At 42.8% G+C, this 22,266-nt stretch overlaps 1 protein-coding gene across 1 annotated transcript in view; it reads left to right on the top strand.

Moving 5' to 3' along the window:
* The window catches only part of RGS12 (regulator of G protein signaling 12), a gene marked incomplete at its 3' end in the record, with an annotated part of 381,119 nt that overhangs the window by 49,864 nt on the left and 308,989 nt on the right, over positions 1–22,266 (top strand). Inside the window, exon 2 of the mRNA XM_082256415.1 lies at positions 4,652–6,567. Coding sequence (XP_082112541.1) covers positions 4,726–6,567 — 1,842 coding nt within the window. The 5' untranslated portion in view covers positions 4,652–4,725. The remainder of the gene's footprint in view (positions 1–4,651; positions 6,568–22,266) is intronic.

The raw sequence follows: 22,266 nt of genomic DNA, 5'->3' as shown, positions 1-22,266 counted from the left end.
AATGCAATATCCTGAACAAGGTAATCGTTTGGCACATATGACACGGATTAATTGCAAAAGGTATTTCTCTTCTGGCTATTTCTCAAGGAAGGATTTGCCATTTGTGGGATTTTTATGTCCTGTGGTAGGTAACCAGAAAAGCTTTTGACTTTTATTATTATTTTTTTAGTTTACAGAACACTTGAGGTTTTATTTCATTGGCTCCAGCTCTTGGAAGATGTTCCTTTTTGTTTTTATCTGTGGTGGACTTGCTAGTTTTTGAGAACAAACATTGCTTACCCTACCACAGCGCAATACACCCAATATATAACAAGTGTTATCAAATTTAACTATTACACACTGTGTGTGAACAAAATAAGATGGGATGTGTAATAACTAATAAATTGAGTCTGTATTACCATAAAACTATATGGGAAAAATCAAAAATAATCAAAAAATATTACAAAAAAGCACATAAACAAGCAAGTGTCCAGTTAGGATTCGTGAAGAGTGCTCTTAATCCAAAACGTCTGTGTGACTTTTGTGCAAAGTGAATGTGTTTCACACCCCCCAAAGTGAATTCACTTACCAGACAATGTGGACCCCTGGGCAATATTCCATAGGGGTCTAGCAAGCTTTGGCTGGTAAGTTTGGTGGGTAGGGATCCTTGGATATCTCCTAATGTCCAATGCTTGGATGGAAGACAGGGAAGAGCCCAATAATGTAAAACGTTTAAGCTTAAATTTTCCCATATCGTTTTATGGTAATATGGACTCAATTTATTAGTTATTACACATCCCATCTTATTTTGTTCACATACGGTGTGTTTAATAATTCAATGTGATAACACTTGTTATATATTGGGTGTATTGCACTGTCTTTTGCGCTGTAGTATTGTTACGTTTTGGAAAAATGCATATGGCTATACAAATGTTCTTGGAAAAAGATAATCTGAAGAGAGTTAAAGCGTTTGTTACCCTAAAGAAAAAGAAAAACAGATCCTGATCTCTTAAAGCATGATATACAGAACAATGCTTGTGCTGTATAATTTGGCCCCCCCCCCGTATCACTTAACATACCTGGCTGATCCTGCCAGTTTCTACCCTCCTCCCTGTTCACTGACCATGGTGTATCATGGCTGCTGAGCCCTGACACCATTGTCAGCGTACGTGTCTCCGTCATCCGCGGCTTTCTGCAGCTATCCTCTGTCTCCCCCTGTCATTCTCCCCCCTTTCCTTCCTGCTTGTCAGCTCACTGGCGCCACTCTTCTCCCCTCCCAGTTGCTACAAAACTATGTGAACTTTACGTTATATAAATAAAGCCGGCACACGAAAAGTCTTCTTCCAAGTAAAATGCTTTATTCCAACATGGATAGCGGTGACAACATGACAGATGCTGACGCGTTTCGGCTTTACGCCTTCCTCGTAGCATTGCTATGAGGAAGGCGTAAAGCCGAAACGCGTCAGCATCTGTCATGTTGTCACCGCTATCCATGTTGGAATAAAGCATTTTACTTGGAAGAAGACTTTTCGTGTGCCGGCTTTATTCATATAACATTTGGTTTGGACGTTCAGCCTGAGCACCGACACTTAGCTCTTTATTTTCCCACAGTGCGGTGGAGCTAGGGTGAGTTACTGTTTATGTGAACTTTACATCATCCCCTCTGTTAGATTACAGCTGTATCCTAGCGCCTGTGCTTTATTAAAAAAAAGCAGATTCCTACCTGTTTTCACAGCGCGTCACGTGACTCCCTGGTCTCTCCTCCTTTCCTCCCCGCCTCCCCAGCTGACATCAGAATAAGTTATTGGCCCCGCCCCCTGAAGATGTCAGACGGGAAAAGAAGAGAGCCGGGAGTCACGTGATCGCCAATAGGAGCTGTGAAAACAGGTAGAAATTAGCTTTTTTTTTAAATAAAGCACAGGCACTAGAATACAGTTTGTAATCTAACAGAGGGGATGATGTAAAGATCACATAGTGGCTTAACAACCACTTTATTAGTGATGACCATTTCAAGTTTCTAGGAAAGTATATTGTTGAGATTGGGGAGTTTTAGCTTTTAAAACCAAATCTAAGCGTTTCACAAAGTGGAATCCTGACAATTTTACACCATTTCTTTGTAAACCTGGATCGCATAGCTAACTGCCATACCCATGTCCTGTCTTGACACGACTCTGTGTTTACCAACCTGGCGGATAAAAGAGCCCCTCCTAAAGCATTATCCTACCTGCAGTCCCTGCTCTGCAATCTGTTATTGCCACTGTGTCCATCTAGTTGATCAACCTTTCTCAACCTTTTTCAACACAGAGGCAACCTTGAATTAACTTTATGGTCTTAGGGACGCCCTGATTAAAAATGACTATATCTACAACCCATGACACATTACTGTGATGGTCAGTAGAAAGAATGCCCCTTACACTTGTGACCATTGGGAAGAATTACCCCCTCACCGATAGCTAAAAAGATCAATGGTGACAGTTGGAACTGATCTGAAAAGCAGAAATTGCTTATTGCTCAAGGAACCCCCTAGCAATGTTTGGAGGAACCCTAGTTGAGAAACTCTGTACTAGACCATAGCTGCCTGGTCCATTGTCATGTCCTGGAATCCGGCTTCTATCCTGTTGGATGCACAACATCTTGAGCTCATGGTTGTAGCCCGCCTTATGGCATTGATGAGTTGGTAGATATTGCAAGGCAAGTTTCCAGAATTAAGCTATCCATATGTGGATTGAAATTCATCCAGTTCAGCAGGGACCAGCCGAATTTTGATCCATGTATAGGCACCCTGTATGTACACCAGTCGATCCAATGATTGACTTGTGTACAACCAGCCTGTCCGGTTTTCCCACCAGCTATAGCAGGCATTACTAATCATATTCTGCTGGCAGGGAATCGAGCAATTTTATTTCTTTCCACCCATGGTAGATACATTTCTAGCCTAGTACTGTATGGATTTGTAGAATACCTGCCACATCCTTCTATGTCAGTAGAAAACAAAAGAATAAAAAAAAGTTAATGAACTTTATTCATAAACCGTAAAAAACAAAGTTTGCAATCACATTGAGTAGGTTTTTAAAATCCAATGCCAACAGTACGTAATACTAATATATAACCCTGAGATCCCAACATGTTTCAGAACATACAGAACTTCCTTCTTCAGGGGTGAAATAGTCTAGAAATACAATATAAACATAAATACATATAGTATTCAACATTATACATGTATATTACAGATACATAGGAATGTGTCATGGCACATTTGTAGGATATTTGTGTGTGCGTATACCTCTACGCTACCCAAATGTAGATAAAGTAAAACAAAAAACAAAATAGCAATAGCTATGGTGTTTAAAAGTGAATAAACTGGTGGTAATGTGAGAAATAAAAGCGAGCTGCTGCAGCAACCTTTTATGTTCCCACAAATTAATGGTCTAAATGTGTTAGCATCACGCAGACTCTGTAATGTAAATAAATGTGTCTCATATTATGTTATCTATTGAATACCATAATAATAATATATCAAAATATAAACATATATAATGATTCATGCAGTGCAGTTCATTATACAGGTGTATAATCAAATTATAATGAGGTTATATGATAGTTCATTTTCCAGCGGTGATGTGTCAAATACAATTCATATTCACCATATAAAGTGCTGCTTTCGTGCATATAAGAAACCAAAATGGTTTGCTTTCACCTCCTCGTGCCACCCCTATGCTCCCAGAACTCTCACCCTAAGAAGGCTATGATACAGCCACATATTTGTAGTATCCGGGATGGTGTTTCATCGGTCTTGATTTCATTCCAGGTGTTCCTGGAATATCAGGGTGATCCAAGGTAGTGGTCCCTTTAAGGCTCAGTCTCCCACGCTTACTCCTTGTGTTTAGGGTAAAGTATTCCTCCATAGTGTAGTATTTTTAAAAGTAATGATATTTATTAAAATAGTATCTCTTACAGTTAAAATCATCTGTATTATATAGATTGAATGACTTGCCAGTCTCTTGCATCACTTCCGGTCCGGAATGCCCTACACGTTACGTCACCGCACGTGAGTATCCTACATTTGTAGAATACTCACTCTGTACAACTGTGTATACCAATATGGCAATTTTCCCTTGGACGTGCCCCACCGCCTCGCTTCTGGCTCATTTTCCCTCTGGGGTATCTGAGGCCTGCCTTCGTCGTACCTTTTGTCTCCAAATGTTGGTCTGTGCTTTTCAGTATTGCTGCTCTTATATACACATCAAACATGATTTTCAGATATATTTATATTGAACTGATGATTGCAGTCACATTCATATCTTAAAAGAAAACACATTTAAACATACTGTACTGGATTTCCTGTAAGTCTACCTATTTTGTAGGCTTTTAATCTGCTCACAGTGTCAACATTTGCCAGGTAATTTTTCAGTTTTGAAAATTACGTCCTTTTTTTTTTTTTTTTTTTTCAAATATTACGTTTTTTTACAAGATTGAATTAATTGGATGATAATTAATGCACTAACATGTTTTACTTTTTTGTACTTGTATTCTTTCTGTTAATGGTTTGCTTGCAGTGAGTGAGGACATTTTTGTTAACATTTTTGTCTAGCTGTACTAAATGTTTATTGGACCAGGAAAGGAATTCAATGGAAGACAGATGTTTAATGTGTTTTGTATTTGTGTTTTCCAGGAGTCCGCGACAGACAAGTTGAAGTGATCTAGTATTTTTGTCAGCAAGATTCCTCAACTTCATATGTAAATGAAATGTATAGGCCGTTTGATCCCACCAAGAATCGTATGAAAATGCACAACACCCAGCGTCTTAGAAGCGTTGAGGTGGCGCGAGGAAGAGCTGGTTATGGTTTTACTCTTTCTGGACAGTCCCCTTGTATCATAGGTAACGTGATTAAAGATAGCCCTGCTGAGTTTGTAGGACTTAAACCTGGGGATCAGATCTGTGCAGTCAACGAAATTAATATCAAAAAGGCATCTCATGAAGATGTGGTCAAATTAATTGGAAAATGTTCTGGTGTTCTTCATATGGTCATTGCAGAAGGAGCCCGTCACATGGATTTATGCTCTAGTGATGAAGAAATTGCCTATTATGAGGGTAAGACTTGCTTAAAACCAAGGCTTGATTCAAAAGCCATGGGCATAAACCGAGCAGAGAGAGTTGTAGAAGAGATGCAGTCCGGAGGAATATTCACCATGATTTTTGAGAACCCTGTATCTGGTGGAAAGACAGAGAACCATGCACCAAAACAGAGGTCAAGGTCAATGTCTGCTTCACATTATGAAATGAGAAGGGAGAAAACCAAACATAGTGCAGAATTTCTTTCAACAGACGAAATATCAAAAATGATAAACAACGACTCTGTGTTCTCCAATGGGGTTCAGAACCTGGAGGACTTTGAGCTGGATGCTAGTATTTTAAATGTTGGTATGATCGTTGGCTATCTTGGCTCTATCGAACTTCCTTCCACAAGTTCCAACCTTGAGTATGATAGCTTGCAGGCTATCCGTGGGTGTATGAGACGCCTAAGAGCTGAACAAAAAATACATTCCTTGGTGCTCATGAAAATCATGCATGACAACATTCAGCTTTGCAGTGATAAGGTGGGTATTATAGCAGTGTACCCTGCTGAGAAACTGGCGTTCAGTGCTGTGTGTCCTGATGACAAAAGGTTTTTTGGACTTGTTACCATGCAAAGTAATGATGATCAAAGCTTGGCACAAGATGAAGAAGGGATTTTGAGGACATCTTGTCATGTGTTTATGGTGGATCCAGAATTATTCCACCATAAAATACATCAGGGTATTGCCAGGAGATTTGCATTTGAATGTACACCAGATCCAGACACCAATGGATGCTTGGAGTTCCCACCATCTTCAATGCCAGTTCTACAGTTTGTATCTGTTCTTTACAGAGACATGGGTGAGTTGATTGAAGGTATGAGGGCAAGAGCATTCCTTGACAATGATGCTGATGCCCATCAGAATAACAGCACCAGCAGTAATAGTGATAGTGGAATTGGAAATTTTAACCAGGAGGAGAAAACAAACCGGGTGTTGGTTGTTGACTTGGGAAGTGCCCCAAATAAACACATCCCTCGTGGACTATGGGAGAATCCTGGTGGCAGAGCACAGAATCCGCCAGTTCTACACTGGAATGGATATTCCAATGAGGATGATGGCCATTTTCCAGCAGCTGATAAACCGCAGAACTACAAGAAGCATTTAGGTCCGTCGGCACGGATTGAGGTTCCTGTTATTCCACCAAGAGGACCACCACATCTCCCAAAGAAACCTGGCCCAATGGATGTTGGGGGCCAGAAGAAATGGTTGCCTGTTCATGTAATACGAGATTGGCAGCAAGGTAATGTCAGTGATCAGGAGTCCTATGCTGACTCCACAGATGGATGGTCCAGTGTCAACTGTGGAACTTTACCTCCTCCAATGAGTAAGATTCCTGCCGACAGATACAGAGTCGAAGGAAACTTTGTACAACCTCCTGCGTGCAAAGATGATTGGTCTAAAAAAGCCTTTGACATACATAATATTTTGGGGGCTTTACATGCAGCTAAGAAGTCCAGAGAAGACCGAAAGGTAAGAATGGTTGACTTTCTTCTTAATGGCATGTATGTGCAAAATATGCTGTCAAAAAAAAAAAATATATAATATATATATATATATATATATATATATATATATATATATAATTGTGTGTGTATGTATGTATGTGTGGTGTGTGTGTATACAGTGCCTTGCGAAAGTATTTGGCCCCCTTGAACTTTTCGACCTTTTGCCACATTTCAGGCTTCAAACATAAAGATATAAAATTGTAATTTTTTTTGAAGAATCAACAACAAGTGGGACACAATCATGAAGTGGAACAAAATTTATTGGATATTTCAAACATTTTTAACAAATAAAAAACTGAAAAATTGGGCGTGCAAAATTAAGGAAGTGAGAGGAAATCCCTGCAAATTAAAGGGAACCCTTGGGGCTGCCCAGGTCACCTGAACTAGTGTCCCCATTGGAAAATTTACCCTCCTACTTTTCTGGGGACGATTTGGAATATAAGCAACTCTTTCAATGATACGGCAAATAGGACTAACAGAGGGTGAATCTCCAAAATGGGGACATAGACAGCAGTAAAAGCCTAAGAGGTGTTATACTCCATCTCCACCCTGTCCAAAACGGACAAAAAAAAAAATTGCATTTAGTTATACTTTAATGTAAAAAACGTCCCAATAACTGTCCTACACCCCCTCTGTCCCTAAACACTTAGCTGGCTCCAGGTCACTGCTGCAGGGCTGTCTCTGGCTCCAGCAGCGCTCCGCTCACCTCCTACTTTTACAGGAGAATTTGAGGGCAGTGGAGCCAAAGGGCTTCTGCTGCTGTCAGTCCAATTCCTGTGAGGAAGGAGCAGGGGTGTGGCTTACAGCACTGTATGTGTTCCAGCCAGAAGCATGCTGGGGCAGCGACGTAACACAGAGGCGGGGCCACCCAGTGACGTCACCAACTGACCCCCTCCCCTTAGCTTTTTAAGAACTGTCAGATGGAGGAACAGGCAGTTGGCGGGAGCCTTCGTCGGGGCAGAAGGTTTTTTTTATCATCTTTTTTTTGGGTCTGGCGGTGACGGCAGGCGTTGTGATTGACATTGGATCTGCTTCGGGCAACGTTTTTTTGTTTTTAAAAGGAATTGTAGGGTTACAATGTAATCCATACTCATTCACATAGGAGGGGGTGTGCCGGGATCTGGGGAGGGGTTGTGAGGAAGAAGCCCTTGTCCTTATCAACATAGGGACAAGGTGCTTGGACAAGGGCACTCCTCTATGTTGAGGGCATGTGGCCTGGTATGGTTCAGGAGGGGGCGCTTGGTGTTTTGAATGTAAGTGCAGAGGAGGGTTTTGGGGACTTTTAGAGTACCTGCCAAAAAAAAAAAAAAAAAATGTTAATGTACGAAAATATCGGCCGATACCGATATGCGATGACCAAAATATCGACATCGGCAATAAAAAAAAAAACAATATTGGTCGATCATTAATATATAAATAATTTATTTGTATGTATATGTATTATATATGTATATATTTATTATATTTAGGCCAATATGTAGCAGAATACATACTGGTCTAAATTAATGAAGAAATTTTATTTTATTAATTTTTTTATGGGGTATGTTTTATAGCAGAAAGTAAAAAATATTGTTTTAAATTGTGTTTTATTTTTTGTTTATAGCGCAAAAAATAAAAACTGCAGAAGTAACTAAATAACACCAAAAGAAATCGCTATTTGTAGGAAAAAAAAAACCTACATTTTTTTTGGGTACAGCGTCGCATGACCACGCATTTATCAGTTAAAGCAGCACAGTGCCGTTTTGCAAAAAATGGCCTGGTCAGGAAGGGGGTAAAACCTTCTGGAGCTGAAGTGGTTAATATACAAACATTTTATTATCACCCACTGCGCTTTGTGCTGGCCAATGCTGAACAATATGAGACAAATAAATGGGAATGACAGCGACTTCATGGCTCTCCTGTGGCAGTGGAGGTTGTTCAGAGATCAGAAGGTTTTTCTTTTTGTTTTCTTGGCAGCTGTGTTGGCCAGATGCCATCCATGCATCACACAGTAGAGCGTCTGTATTTATGTATAGCTATCTTGGCTCAGTGTACCTCTCTGTGTCTCTTATAGAAAACACATGACGCCGTCAACCCATTCATTTTACTGGATAATAATATGTGGGGTTGAATTTCTGTGCGGACCTTGCCAAAGTGCTTGCAAGAAAAGCTGTTGGAGTAGATAAATCTAGTGTAAGTGTGGTAGGACCACTTTAACAGACATATATTTATAGCCTGTGAGTGTGATTGTACGCTTTTGTTTTACAGCAGGTCAGAGACAAAAGTATATAAATAATCATGATTTTTGGGCTCCAAATGTCCTAAAAAAAACCTACTCGGTAGGGATCGATCGATATCGCTTTCTCATTGCCGATACCGATATTTTGGTCATTGTGTATCGGTATCAGCCGATATGGGCCAATATTTTCGTACATTTAAAAAAAATATATATATTTATTTTTTTACAGGTACTCTTGTGGAGGGATCTGGGGGTTTGGCTGTTTTGAATGCTGTCACTTTTTTTAATCTGGCACCCGTAAGTGATGTCATGGGTTTTTGCATGGAGACCCGATCAGAGCTGAATGAGGCTTTGCAGGCGAGCCGCAGAAGGTGGTGGGAGGGGGGGACGTCCCCTCCCGCTCCTTGTAATGACAGCCGAGCGGCTTCTCAGCCGCATCGGTTGTCATTACAAGACAGCCAACCGTCGGCTATGGACGCCGGTACCCGGTTGATACCTCTAGCTGCAGGCATCACTCTGGTGAAAGCACTTTCCGAAATATCGGCAATATCGGTAACCTCCGGGGCCGATTCTGATATATCGGCCCTCGATATATCGGGAAAAGTGCATATCGGCCCTCGCTATATCGGCTTTGCCGATAATCGGTCGATCCCTACTAAATATACCACAGAATGTGTTTTGTTATAGACAATGCCTTGCTAAAGTATTCATACCCCTTGGCATTTTCCATATTTTGTCACATGCATATGCTTTGATCTACATCATTCCGTTGCAGCTCTGGCTGTATGTTTAGAGTTGTTGTCCTGCTGGAAGGTGAACCTCTGCCCCAGTCTCAAGTCTTTTGCAGATTCTAACAGATTTTCTTCTAAGATTGCCCTCTATTTGGCTCCATCCATCTTCCCATCAATTCTGACCATCTTTCCTGTCCCTGCTGAAGAAAAGGATCCCCACAACATGATGCCACCACCATGGGGATGGTGCGTTTAGGCTAATGTGCAGTGTTCGTTTTCCGCCACACATAGCGTTTTGATCGTAGGCCAAAAAGTTCAATTTTGGTCTCATCTGACCAGAGCACCTTCTTCCACATGTTTGCTGTGTCCCCCACATGGCTTCTCCCAAATGGCTTTCTTCTTGCTACTCTTCCATAAAGGTCAGATTTGTGGAGTGTTGGACTAATAGTTGTCCTGTGGATCTCACCTGAGCTGTGGATCTTTGCAGCTCCTCCAGAGTTACCACTTGGCTGCTTCTCTAATTAATGCTCTCCTTGCCCGGCCTGTCAGTTTAGGGGGACAGCCATGTCTTGGTAGGTTTGCAGTTGTGCCATACTCTTTCCATTTCGGATGATGGATTGAATAGTCCTCAGTGAGATGTTCAAAGCTTGGGATAGGATATTTTTTTATAACCTAACCCTGCTTTAACCACTTTACCACTAGAGCATTTTGCTGTCTTACGTCTGGGCCACTTTTTGCGATTCGGTGCTGTGCGACTTTAACTGACAATTGCGCGACCGGTCGCGCGACGCCGTACCCAAATGAAATTTACGTCCTTTTTTCCCCACAAACAGAGCTTTCTTTTGGTGGTATTTGATCACCTGTGCGATTTTTACTTTTTGCGCTATAAACAAAAAAAGAGCGTAAATTTTGAAAAAACAACAATATTTTTCACATTTTTTTTATATGAAATTCCCCCCAAAAAAATGTAAAAATCAAATTTTTTTTTAATTTTTGGCCAATTTGTTTTCTGCTACCTATGTTTGGTAAAAAAATTCACAATAAGCGTATTTTGATTGGTTTGCGCAAAAGTTATTGCGTTTACTAACAAAGGGAAAGATTTCTGTCATTTTTGGTGTTTTTTTTTTTAACGCGTAATGGCGGCGATCTGCGATTTTTTTTTTTTTTTGCGGGACTGCGACATTGCGGCGGACAGATCGGACCCCTGACTGACATTTTTGACACTTTTGGGGGTACCAGTGACATTACTGCAGTAATCAGTGCTATATATATGCACTGTTACTGTAAAAATGACACTGGCAGGGAAGGGGTTAGTTTTATTGGAGAGGGAGGGGTTAATGTATGCCTGGTGCTTACTGACGTGTGGGGGGGGGGGGAGGTGACTGTGTGACACAAGGACAGATCCAGGGTTCATGCTGAACCCTGCAATCTGACCCTGCCTGTCACTTGGGAGATCCGCCCGCTTGTGTTTACACAAGCAGGCGGATCTCCGCACTAGATGCCCGACGATCGGGGAAGAGCAGAGGCGATCGCCGCTGCTCCTCCCCTGGCCCGACTCCCGCTGTGACTGAAAACAGCGGGAGCGAGCCTCCGGCGGCGCGCGAGCGCCGCCCACAAGGGGAGTGTCTGACGACGTAGTACTACGTCGTCAGACGATAACGAGCCACTTTGCCGCAGTAGTACTACGGTACTCAGCGGTAAAGTGGTTAAACTTCTCCGCAACTTTATCCCTGACCTGTCTGGTGTGTTCCTTGGCCTTCATGATGCTGTTTGTTCACCAAGGTTCTCTAACAAATCTAGGTGATTTATGAAGGCAATTGGCTCCACTAGTTTATAAAGACAATAAAAGCACATAATTTATTAAAAAAAGGAAAAAATCTGTGTACATCATACTCGCAAACGAATGACTTGTTCAAGTGTGATAAAAAAAATAAAATATATAATACTGTATGTGTGTGTGTGTATATATATATATATATATATATATATATATATATATGTGTGTGTGGGTATGTGTGTATATATATATATATATGTATATGTGTGTGTGTATATATATATATATATATATATATATATATATATATATATATATATATATATATATATATATATATATACAGTATATATATATATATATATATACAGTGTATATATATATATATATAACAGTCCACCAGTCCACCAAAAGTCCATGCAGCATATTCTACTGTGCAAGCAGTAGTGGGATGTAGTTCTCCAAATGAGATCTGAAACGCATCAGATGCATTTGGAGAACTACATCCCACTACTGCTTCCACAGTAGAATATGCTGCATGGACTTTTGGTGGACTGTTTTTTTTTTTATTTTTTTTATATATACAGTATATATATTTTATCACGCTTAAATAAGTCATTCATTTGTGAGTATGATGTACACAGATTTTTCCTTTTTTAATAAATTGTTTCAAGGTAATGCGCTAGGCCGGTGCACCCTCTGTGCTTTTATTGTCTTTTAGAGTTCATTTTGTTTTCCTGACCTGTTTGGAGTGACAGCAGAGCCGAAACAGCGGCTAGAAAAGGAGTTATAATTCTTCTACGCACCTAGCTGCTAGCAACTCTCAAGCGCAGGAGCATTCTTGTCCACTAGATTTTGCCACTTTGTGTTGGTCTATCACTTAAAATCCCAATAAAATACATTACATTTTTGGTTGTAACATGACAAAATGTGAAAAATTTTAAGGGGTGTGATAACTTTTTCATTGTATGTGTCATAAGTGCAAAAAAAGAAAAATCCTGTGTACTATGCACACTTCCTTTGTTATCTCTAAAAGTCTAATTTGCCCTCTCAATTCTTATTTTGGAATATAAAATGAGTCCCTGTATAGTGGAGATGAAGACAATGGGAGGGATTCAGTAGTTTAGCAAGACAACTGGGCAGTGCTGACACCAGTAAGTATACACTATAGCAGACCAGGTCACAGCAAATAATTAGGATTTGAATGCATCTATGGCAAATTCATTTTTCTGTACTTGCAGGATCTTTGAGGATTAAACACGGGAAATTTGCCTGTATTGCCAAGATGTATGAAGTATGCGTTTTTTTTTTTCTAAGGGCAAAGTTCACGTTTGGGAGCATGTTATTGGTCTTGTATTTAGGGTAACGTGTAACATGCTCCAGCAGATTCCCCCCCCCCCATCCTCTGCCTGTGACTGGGGGTGGGGGTTCTTCACCTCGCATCCGCTGTCACAATCTAAAAACAACACAGCCCTGCGGAGCTCCGCCTACACGGCAATGTTCATTGCGGCAGAAGGCTTGTAGTTCTCAGCAGCAGTCATGTAACGCTCAGGTCCTGAGTCTTCTTTATTAATTACATGGGGATTGAGTGAAGGATTGAGGCATTGTCCATGCAATTACTTGTGTGGACAGTTCCTATTGGCTGACCAGTGGTGGGGTCCTCTCACTATCCTTTCATTCTGCAGGTCCTGTACTCTGTAAAATACCCCCAAACCATACATTTTCTTAAACTGTCAAATTTATCATTAGAAATTAGTTTTTTTACATGATAAAAATTGTAAAAACTAATAATTTCCCTCTGGAAAGATTGCAAGCAAACCAGCACTCAACATTTAACTTATTTGAAGTCAGATTCCCATTTTCTTTCTGCAAACATGCTCCTTCTACTCTTCTTTCTCACATTGGTGTCTTCCATCCTCAACATATCCTTACACTACCCCTCCTCTCCACCCCACAGCATACACATAGCACCCTCACTCCTACCCTCTCCCTACCACTGTACCCATCACCTCCTTCAGTTGCTGAGCTCACATGCTAACCTAAACAGCAGGGCAATTAGACGTGCACTCATACACATCCCACTCCCATCTTACCTTTCTCACCCTCCTTCTCCTAGCCTCAGGGGATATTTCCCCAAATCCTGGCCCTCCTTTTTCTAACTGCAAACCACATAACATTGGTAATTTTGTCGACTAAAACCGACTAAAACGTTTTCGTCGACTAAATTAACACATTTTTAGTCGACTAAAATACGACTAAAACTAAAACAATTCAGATGACTAAAATACGACTAAAACTAAAATGGCATTTCAGTCTTAAGCCTAAAATATGACTAAAACTAAAATGGCATTTTAGTCATAAGACTATAACTAAAACTAAATAAAAAATTGACATCAAAATTAACACTCCTCTGCTAGCCATTTCTATATCGGCAACACAATTTCATCCAGAGCATGTAATAATAGCACATTAAAGTTTAAACATGTATTGCACCACCGCATAAGTAAGGAGCATCTACTAAGCTGCTGAAAACAAAACAATTAAGAAAAAGGCTTTTCTTATATTTTTCCCTAATATTTAATGTTGGTAATATATTCAGGTAATATGTGCAATGACATTACAGCCAATGGAGTTTACAGCAGTGTTTATTTAGTCAACGAAAATGTTTTCGCCACCACTTTCGTCACCGCCATTTTTCAACTGACGAAAACGAGATGCAAAGTATAGCACATTTTCGTCAAATGACGACAACTATGACGAAAATCAAATCCGTTTTCGTTAACGAACGAAAACTAAACGAGAATGTGAGGCAGGGACATTTACCCAACTTCCGGTTTTCATGGAGCTCTGCCTGTGTGGCGTCTGGTGTGGCGTGCCCAGTAAAGTCCGACGTGAGGAGTGGACTACTACAAGAGAGTCGACTCGAGACCAGTCACCTGACCTCACCAGAGCACTGCAGCTGCAGCACTACAGCCAGACGCACCAGGCCCGACTCATCACACGGCACTGGCACCCGGCCACCACCACATCCAGAGCAGAGCACCCACTGTGAGTTAACAGCCAGGCCAGCTATTACTGCCTCCCTGAGTCCCCTCAGACCACTCACCAGTCACCACTGGCATCCGATTCCGCCATCCATTCAGGACTGTGTGCGTGCATATAGGCCGCTGAGGCCCGCCCGGCCCATCCTGTTCAACAACTTCAGTTCAGAGTCAGACCAGAGACCACCCTTAAACCTGAGACCCCCATCCAGCACTCTGAGCAGCACTGTGTGCACTCACTGCACTGACTGCAGGCAGCAGCATTACAGGCCTCCTCTCTGACCTGACCATGACCATTTAGATGACTAAAATGGGTTTTAGTCGACAAAAATGTAGGACGTTTTAGTCGACTAAAATGTAAGATGTTTTAGTCGACAAAAATGTACTGAAGTTTTAGTTGACTAAATACGACTAAAACTAAAACACTTTCAGAAGACTAAAATGGGACTAAAACTAAAATGCCATTGTAGTCCTAAGACTAAGACTAAAACTAAATAGAAATTTGCTGCCAAAATTAACCCGCTACCCTCCTCCTCTGGCAACAGCCGCAATCCACTCAGTTTAACTTCTGTCACCCTGCTTCCTAAAACCAGCCCCCCAATCTCATGTGCCCTTTGGAATGCTCGCTCCATCTGTAACAAGCTCACATCTGTGCATGACCTTTTTATCTCTCATAGGCTAGCTTTAACATACTCGCCATAACTGTAACCTGGCTTCAAAATGTAGACACTGCTTCTCCTGCTGCCCTCTCCTATGGTGGGCTCCACTGGACTCACTCCCCCAGACCCACCGGACAGAAAGGAGGTGGAGTTGGATTCCTTTTATCCCCGCAATGCACCTACAAAGTCCTACCAAACCCTCCCTCTCTGTCACTCTCTTCTTTCGAGATGCATTGTATTTGTCTGTTTTCTCCAATTTCTCTAAGGATTTCAGCAATCTATCGGCCCCCTGAACCAGCATCACGCTTTTTCGATGACTTTGCTGCCTGGCTACCCTACTTTATCTCCTCTGAAATACCCACTATCATTCTTGGTGACTTCAACATCCCTGTCAATGATAACAGCACACCTACAACTCAACTCCTCAACCTAACTTCCTCTTTTGACCTAACCCAATGAACACACACTTCCACCCACTCCAATGGTAATACCCTCGACCTTATATTCTTCCATCTCTGCTCTGCTGGCAACCTCACCAACACCCCCTTTCCTCTCTCTAAACACAACCTCATCAGTTTCACTGTATCCTTGCCTCAAATCACCCAACCCCCCAAGCAGCAAACAATTACTTGTAGGAACCTTCGTTACTTTAACCCCTCTCGCCTCTATTCTGCCACTGACCACCTACATGACATAATCTCTCCCCTGCCCTGTCCTGACCTGGCCACCTCTGTTTACAACAGTTCACTCTCGTCATCACTTGACGCACTTGTTCCTCTAACTATACGCAGAATCAGGCCCGACCATTGCAACCCTGGCAAACTGACTACAGTAGAAATCTCAAGAGACACTGCCGTGCTCTTGAACGACGATGGCATAAAACCAAATGCTTGCAGGACTTCATCCTATATAAATCTTCCCTCCAAACCTACAATTCATGCCTCCATGCTGCCAAACAAGCCTACTTTGTCTCTCCTATCACTACCCTGTCATCTAGTCCCCTCCAGCTCTTCTCAACTTTTAACTCTCTACTTCGTCCCCCACCCCCTCTACTCACTAACTTACTCACTGCCCAAGAGATTGCCAACACAGTAATCCCCCGCTCCATCGCGGTTCAGTTTTTGCGGTCCCGGTAATTCGCGTTTTTTTTTTGTAATGTTATTTTACTATATAAATCATTAAAAATGAAATATTTTTGTGTTTTCCATAGCTCTTGCTATGTCTCTTAGTATCTTTTATGTGTTTAAATGAGTTTCTATTGTTTTAAAAGTGTGTTTAAAGACCTTAAAATGCTTCTACACGTACAGTGACAGTAAAATAAACATGCCTACAATGCATTTTAATAGGGTTTTCTATTTCGCGGAATTCCACTTTTCGCGGCTGGGTCTGGAATGTAACCCCCGCAATGGAGGGGGGTTTACTGTAACTTCAAAGACAAGGTTGATGCAATACGTGAGGACGCCGACACTGTGCGCACATCTTCCCCACTCCACATACCTTGCCTAACAGCACAGTCAACACTCTCCTCCTTTGAACTGGCTACTTACTGAAGAGGTTAAAAAATGTTTTCAGATGCCCACCGAACCACCTGTTCCCTGGATCCTGTTCCCTCACAACTACTACGGACACCCTCTTACTCTATCCTATGCTCCCTTACTCACATCTTCAATCTCTCCCTCTCTAGTGGCACCTTCCCCTCCCCTCTAAAACATGCACAGATCACTCCCATACTTAAAAAGCCCTCACTAGACCTCACCAACCTGAACAACTTAAGACCCATTTCACTGCTCCCATTCACTTCTAAATGTCTAGAACGCTTCGTCTACAAACGTCTCAGCTCCTACCTCAGTGAAAATAACCTTCTTGATCCCTTACAGTCTGGCTTTCGCTCGCAGCACTCTACAGAAACTGCCTTACTAAAACTCACAAACGATCTACTAACTGCTAAAACCAATGGCCACTACTCCATACTTCTATTACTTGACCTTTCTGCGGCCTTTGATACTGTTGACCACCCGCTCCTTCTTAATAAACTCTGTTCCCTTGGCCTCCAAGATTCTGCTCTATCTTGGTTCTCCTCCTACCTATCACAGCACTCCTTCAGTGTTACCCACAACTCTACCTCCTCCTCCCCATTGCCCCTTTCTGTGGGGGTTCCCCAAGGCTCTGTTCTTGGACCCCCTCCTCTTCTCTATCTACACCGCCTCCCTTGCTCACTTGATAACCGCCCACGGCTTCCAATACCATCTATACGCCGATGACACTCAAGCGTCTGCCTCCCCTCTCTGCCAATCCCTACACTGGCTCCCAATTGCCCAGCGAATTAAATTCAAAATACTAACCACAACATACAAAGCCATTCACAACTCTGCCCCGAGCTACATCACCAATCTTGTCTCCAAATATCACCCAAATTGTCCGCTCCTCTCAAGACCTCCTACTCTCAAGCTCCCTTGTCTCCTCCTCTCATGCTCATCTCCAGGATTTCTCCAGGGCCTCTCCCATCCTCTGGAACGCTCTACCTCAACCTGTACAGCTATCTCCTACTCTAGCTGCTTTCAGGCGATCCCTGAAAACTCATCTCTTCAGGGAAGCCTATCACACCACCAACTAATCTGCCATCAGCTCATTCCCTACTCTTACCTCTTGTAACACCTGCCCCACCCCATTTAGATTGTAAGCTCTTCTGAGCAGGTCCCTCTAAATCCTCTTGTATTTTATTGTATTGTATATGTACTGTATCCCTCTAATATTGTAAAGCGCTGCGTAAATTGCTGGCGCTATAGAAATCCTTAATAATAATAATAATTAAAAAAAAAAGGGCCTCATTCACACAGGTGTTGCTGCCCTTTTTATATGGCTGGATCTGCCAAGTGCTGTGTGCAGGCAGCCCATGTAAATCTAATGCCCGGTACACACAATGAGATCATCGGATGAATGATCGCCTGTTTTTTTTTTTTTGCATGCTAATCTCCTATCAATCCTGTCAAAAAAGAAGAGTTTACTAAAGATACAAAAATTCTTTTACGACAGACAAATTTTCGTGCTCGTCCCATCGCATAACATCGGATGAACTGTCATGATTGTCTCTGGAAAGCTGTGTGCTAACGATCAGATTATCGTACAATCGCTTCGAAAGCGGTATTTTTTGTACGATTTTCTGATCTTGTGTACGGGCCATTAGCAGACCGTGTGTTTTCTCCGCACTCACACATCTGTCAATGAAGGCCCCTTGAACCTCCTTTAGGGAAAGGGAGCTATGACTGCTGGAAGCATGGCGTCATTGTGGGTGTGAACCTAAAAGAGAAGTTAAGTAGCTCCATTGGGATTGGCTACAAAGACCTCGGGTGACTGGATGGAGCCTGAACTCTAGGAAAAGGCTACGCTGGGGAACATCCAACTGTTCTGAAGAGATTCAGCTGTTACAAGAGTTGCCCACCCGCACGTTGTGATGTTTTGTCACAGCTTTATTGGCAGTTTTGACCTTGCCAGTAATTAATGCAGACATCCCAAGTCTCCCGCCATTGGCCAGCGGCTCACGGACACCCGCAAGTGCCGTGCGACCTCCCGGCTGCCGTGAGAGACTTCGGATGTCTGCTGAGTCAGTGACAGAGCGCTGCTCCCTGCATAGTTCGGCTCTGTCACAGGCGGAAGGATATGAAATGTACTCTGCCTGTGACAGGAGGAGCCATACAGGAAGCAGCAGCAGAAGATCGGACTGTGCGATCCGTCCTCCTCTACCCTCCTCCTATACAGAGGTATGAACACCAACATAACACTCAGCAAATCAAATTCTTTGTCTCACTCTCACCAATTCTTTTATAAATCAGCAGATATGTGTGTTAGTAAGGAAATAAAATATTAAGCATAGCAAAAGTATTTCACAATAGAAGTTGACTGCTTACAATTTCCTAATATATACCTTTTTCCTCTGTCTTTATTATTTCTTGTTAGTAAACTGTACATTTATAGTCTAAAGATTACTACTGCCATTTACATAGCAAAATTATTCATCTCTGATCTTCTGAACTCTCAGAACTGTTAGAATAGAGAGAGAGAGAAAAGAGGATCTATTTATTACGTATCTATCTAGCAATATATTCTATCTATCTATCTACAGACAAGTCTCCCATGACTTGTGGGAGTCTCCTGCTTTTGGCCGGCGGCTCACGGACAGTGTTTCTGACTCCTACCACCATGACCACTTCAGATCACTGAGGTGGTCATGGTGGTTAGAGTGTTCCATTAATATCTCTCAGAAGAAGTAACCCTCTGTATACTGATTCCATTTCATGTGATCATCCTCTAGTTTTGTTAAATTAGTGCGAGTGGGGGGGGTTCGCGGAAAAGGGCGCGGCAGTACAGGGGGGGGGGGTGGCGGTCGGCGGCAGTGCGGAGTGAAACCTCCCTGAAATTAGTTTTTGCAGGTTGGCATGTCTGTTAATGTTGCTTTATGGGCTATTCCCTCAAGTTAAATTCTGGGGTCAGTCTAATGTCTATCTGGCACTGATGGTAAGGACAGGCCTCTTAGACTATGTAAGTTTATGTTATATGGGTGCTCAGGGTAGAACTGTGACTGGCATTGTCGGGTGCTCACAGTAGAACCTTGACTGGCACTGTTGTTTGGTACATTTGGAAAGTTGTTACTTTTGCAAAGTTCAATAAAGCTGTGGCCTTGCCCTATTTCCAACTTAATCAACTTCTGTGTCTTTTTGCGGGGCAAGGTATTGGTTTATTAGTTGCTCATGGTTTATTAGTTGCTATGCTTCTCAGCAGTCATGTAGGACGAACAGCTGTATCTGTGCAGCACTGCGACCGCATGGACTCCAATAAGTTGCATTGGCTGCCTGCTGGCTGTGCTTGGCTGCTCCAGCCACATAAGCAAACAATTCATGATGTACGGGCCTCAGCACCTGTGTGAATGAGGCCTAAGCCCCGTACACACGATCAGATTATCGAACGATCTGTCGTCCGTTTTTTGTGGCATGCTAGTCTGATGTGGAAAATGAAGAGGTTTTTTTCATACGAATTTTCCCGTACGACAGAATTCTACTTCAGAAGTGATGTCATGTGTTGGATTGTTTTGTATGTGTTCTTTCGTCTCTGAGCATGCCTAGTCTTGCTCTTAAGATTTTTTTTCCTTCGAAATCTGTACTAATGAGACGAAATCGGACGTTGTATTACGGACAACAAAAAATTTATAGCCTGCACATCAGGATTTTGTCAGCTGAAAAGTCGGAGTCGGCTGTCGAAAGCACCATACTAACAATCCGAAAATCGGCAGATTGGTCGTTGGACGAAATTTTTCTTCAGATTTTCTTATCGTGTGTACGGGCCTTAAAGGTGGCGCGTAGGGCCTGGCAGTAACAGAGTTAAGGCACTGTAAAATATTTGAAGAACTTTTGAAGGAATCCACATGTGACCTGAAGGGAGCCTCAATGTATTGTCAGGAGCTGTGATTGTTATGTTGCTGTTTACTGAGGCCTGCAGATATCTCACGGTAGTCTATGCACACAGCGCAGAAAATAACACACAATACAGAGAACGTCGCTGTTTGTTTTATTTTTAGACCCGCAGTCTTCTCACATTGTTTTTGTTTGGACTGGAGGCTGGAAACTGCGCTATTGTAAATCCTCCATAAATCTCGCAGCGAACAATGCTGGTTAGACGTTTGATTTATTACTGCTCGCTCATACAATTTCCCATCTACAAATCCTGTTACTGATAGTATTAGTTAATATGTAGCCAATGTTTTGATTGTGTTTTATTTGCTTAAAGCATCCTTTTATTGTTTAATTACCAAATGGCTGTGCTTCCTGAGATGTCACTCACTTGTAGATGGCTATTATTATTGATGAATGCCTTTTACTTTGCTTTTCCTTGTTCATTTTAGGCTCCATGTAAACGGAACGCTGGAAATGGCCGTTTAGGAGCAGTTGGTCGTTTTTTTCAGAAGCCCCTGAACGCAGCTCCATGTTATCTTAACTGTCCATGTACACATGGTCGTTTACAGTCATTTGCAGGCAGTTGCGTTCAGGGACTTTTTTTAGAACGCAATTATTTGCGTTCAAACGTGTGTTTTCCGGCATTTCAAACGCAGAAACGCGGCCAAACGTGACTAAATATGACTGAACCTACGTTCAGCCACATTATAAGTTTTTTTTCTTCCATTCAAAATCAATGGTTCCCTATGGGAGCCTATTGATTTGAATGGAAGTCGCACCGCAAGTCGGATCCGACTTGCGGCGTGACCTGCACTGTGAGAATCTTGAGGGGAAACTCCACGCCAAAAATGGGAAAAAAACTGCGTGGGGGTCCCCCCCAGGTTCCAAACCAGGCCCTTCGGGTCCGGTATGGAATTTGAGGGTAGCCTCACGCCGAAAAAACAGCGTGGTGTCCCCCCCAAAATCCATACCAGACCCTTATCCGAGCATGCAGCCCGGCAGGCTCGGAAAGGGGAGGGGACGAGCGAGCGGCCCCACCCCCCCCTGGACCACACCAGGCCACATGCCCTCAAGATGGGGGGGTGTTGGTGCTTTGGGGCAGGGGGAGCTCTGCACCCCCCACCTCAAAGCACCTTGCCCCCATGTTGATGAGGACAAGGGCCTCATCCCCACAACCCTGGCCGGTGGTTGTGGGGGTCTGCGGGCAGGGGGCTCATCGGAATCTGGAAGCCCCCTTTAACAAGGGGGCCCCCAGATCCCGGACCCCCTCCCTATGTGAATGGGTATGGGGTACACTGTACCCCTACTCATTCACCCCATAAAAGGCAGTGTATGGAAATAACGACAGGAGACGTTTTGGAAAGTTTATTAAAAATCTTCATCCGGCTCTTCTTGTCTTCTCCTCTCCGGGGTCTTCTGCTCTTTTGCTGTCCGCTCTTCTTGTGTTCTCCTCTCCGGGGTCTTCTGCTCTTTTGCTGTCCGCTCTTCTTGTGTTCTCCTCTCCGGGGTCTTCTGCTCTTTTGCTGTCCGCTCTTCTGCTGCCCTCTCTTCTTTTCTTCTCCTCTCCGGTCTTCTGCTCTTTTGCTGTCGGCTCTTCTTCTTCCTCCGGTCCTCCTCCTCCGACGTCTCCGGTGATTATGCCGGTCTCCGGTCTCTGCAGCTTATTATATAGCCATTAGGGGTGTGGCCCAGATGACGTCACCAGGAGGCCCCGCCCCATCATGTCACAGATGACGTCATCTGTGACTTGAGGGGGCGGGGCCTCCCGATGACGTCATTGGGGCCACGCCCCTA

This window comes from Pelophylax lessonae, assembly GCF_965119305.1.
Source record: "Pelophylax lessonae genome assembly, chromosome: 1".
In the NCBI taxonomy this organism is placed as follows: domain Eukaryota; kingdom Metazoa; phylum Chordata; class Amphibia; order Anura; family Ranidae; genus Pelophylax; species Pelophylax lessonae.
The sequence above is the reverse complement of the archived record's forward strand: the minus strand, read 5'-3'. Positions and strand labels throughout refer to the sequence as shown.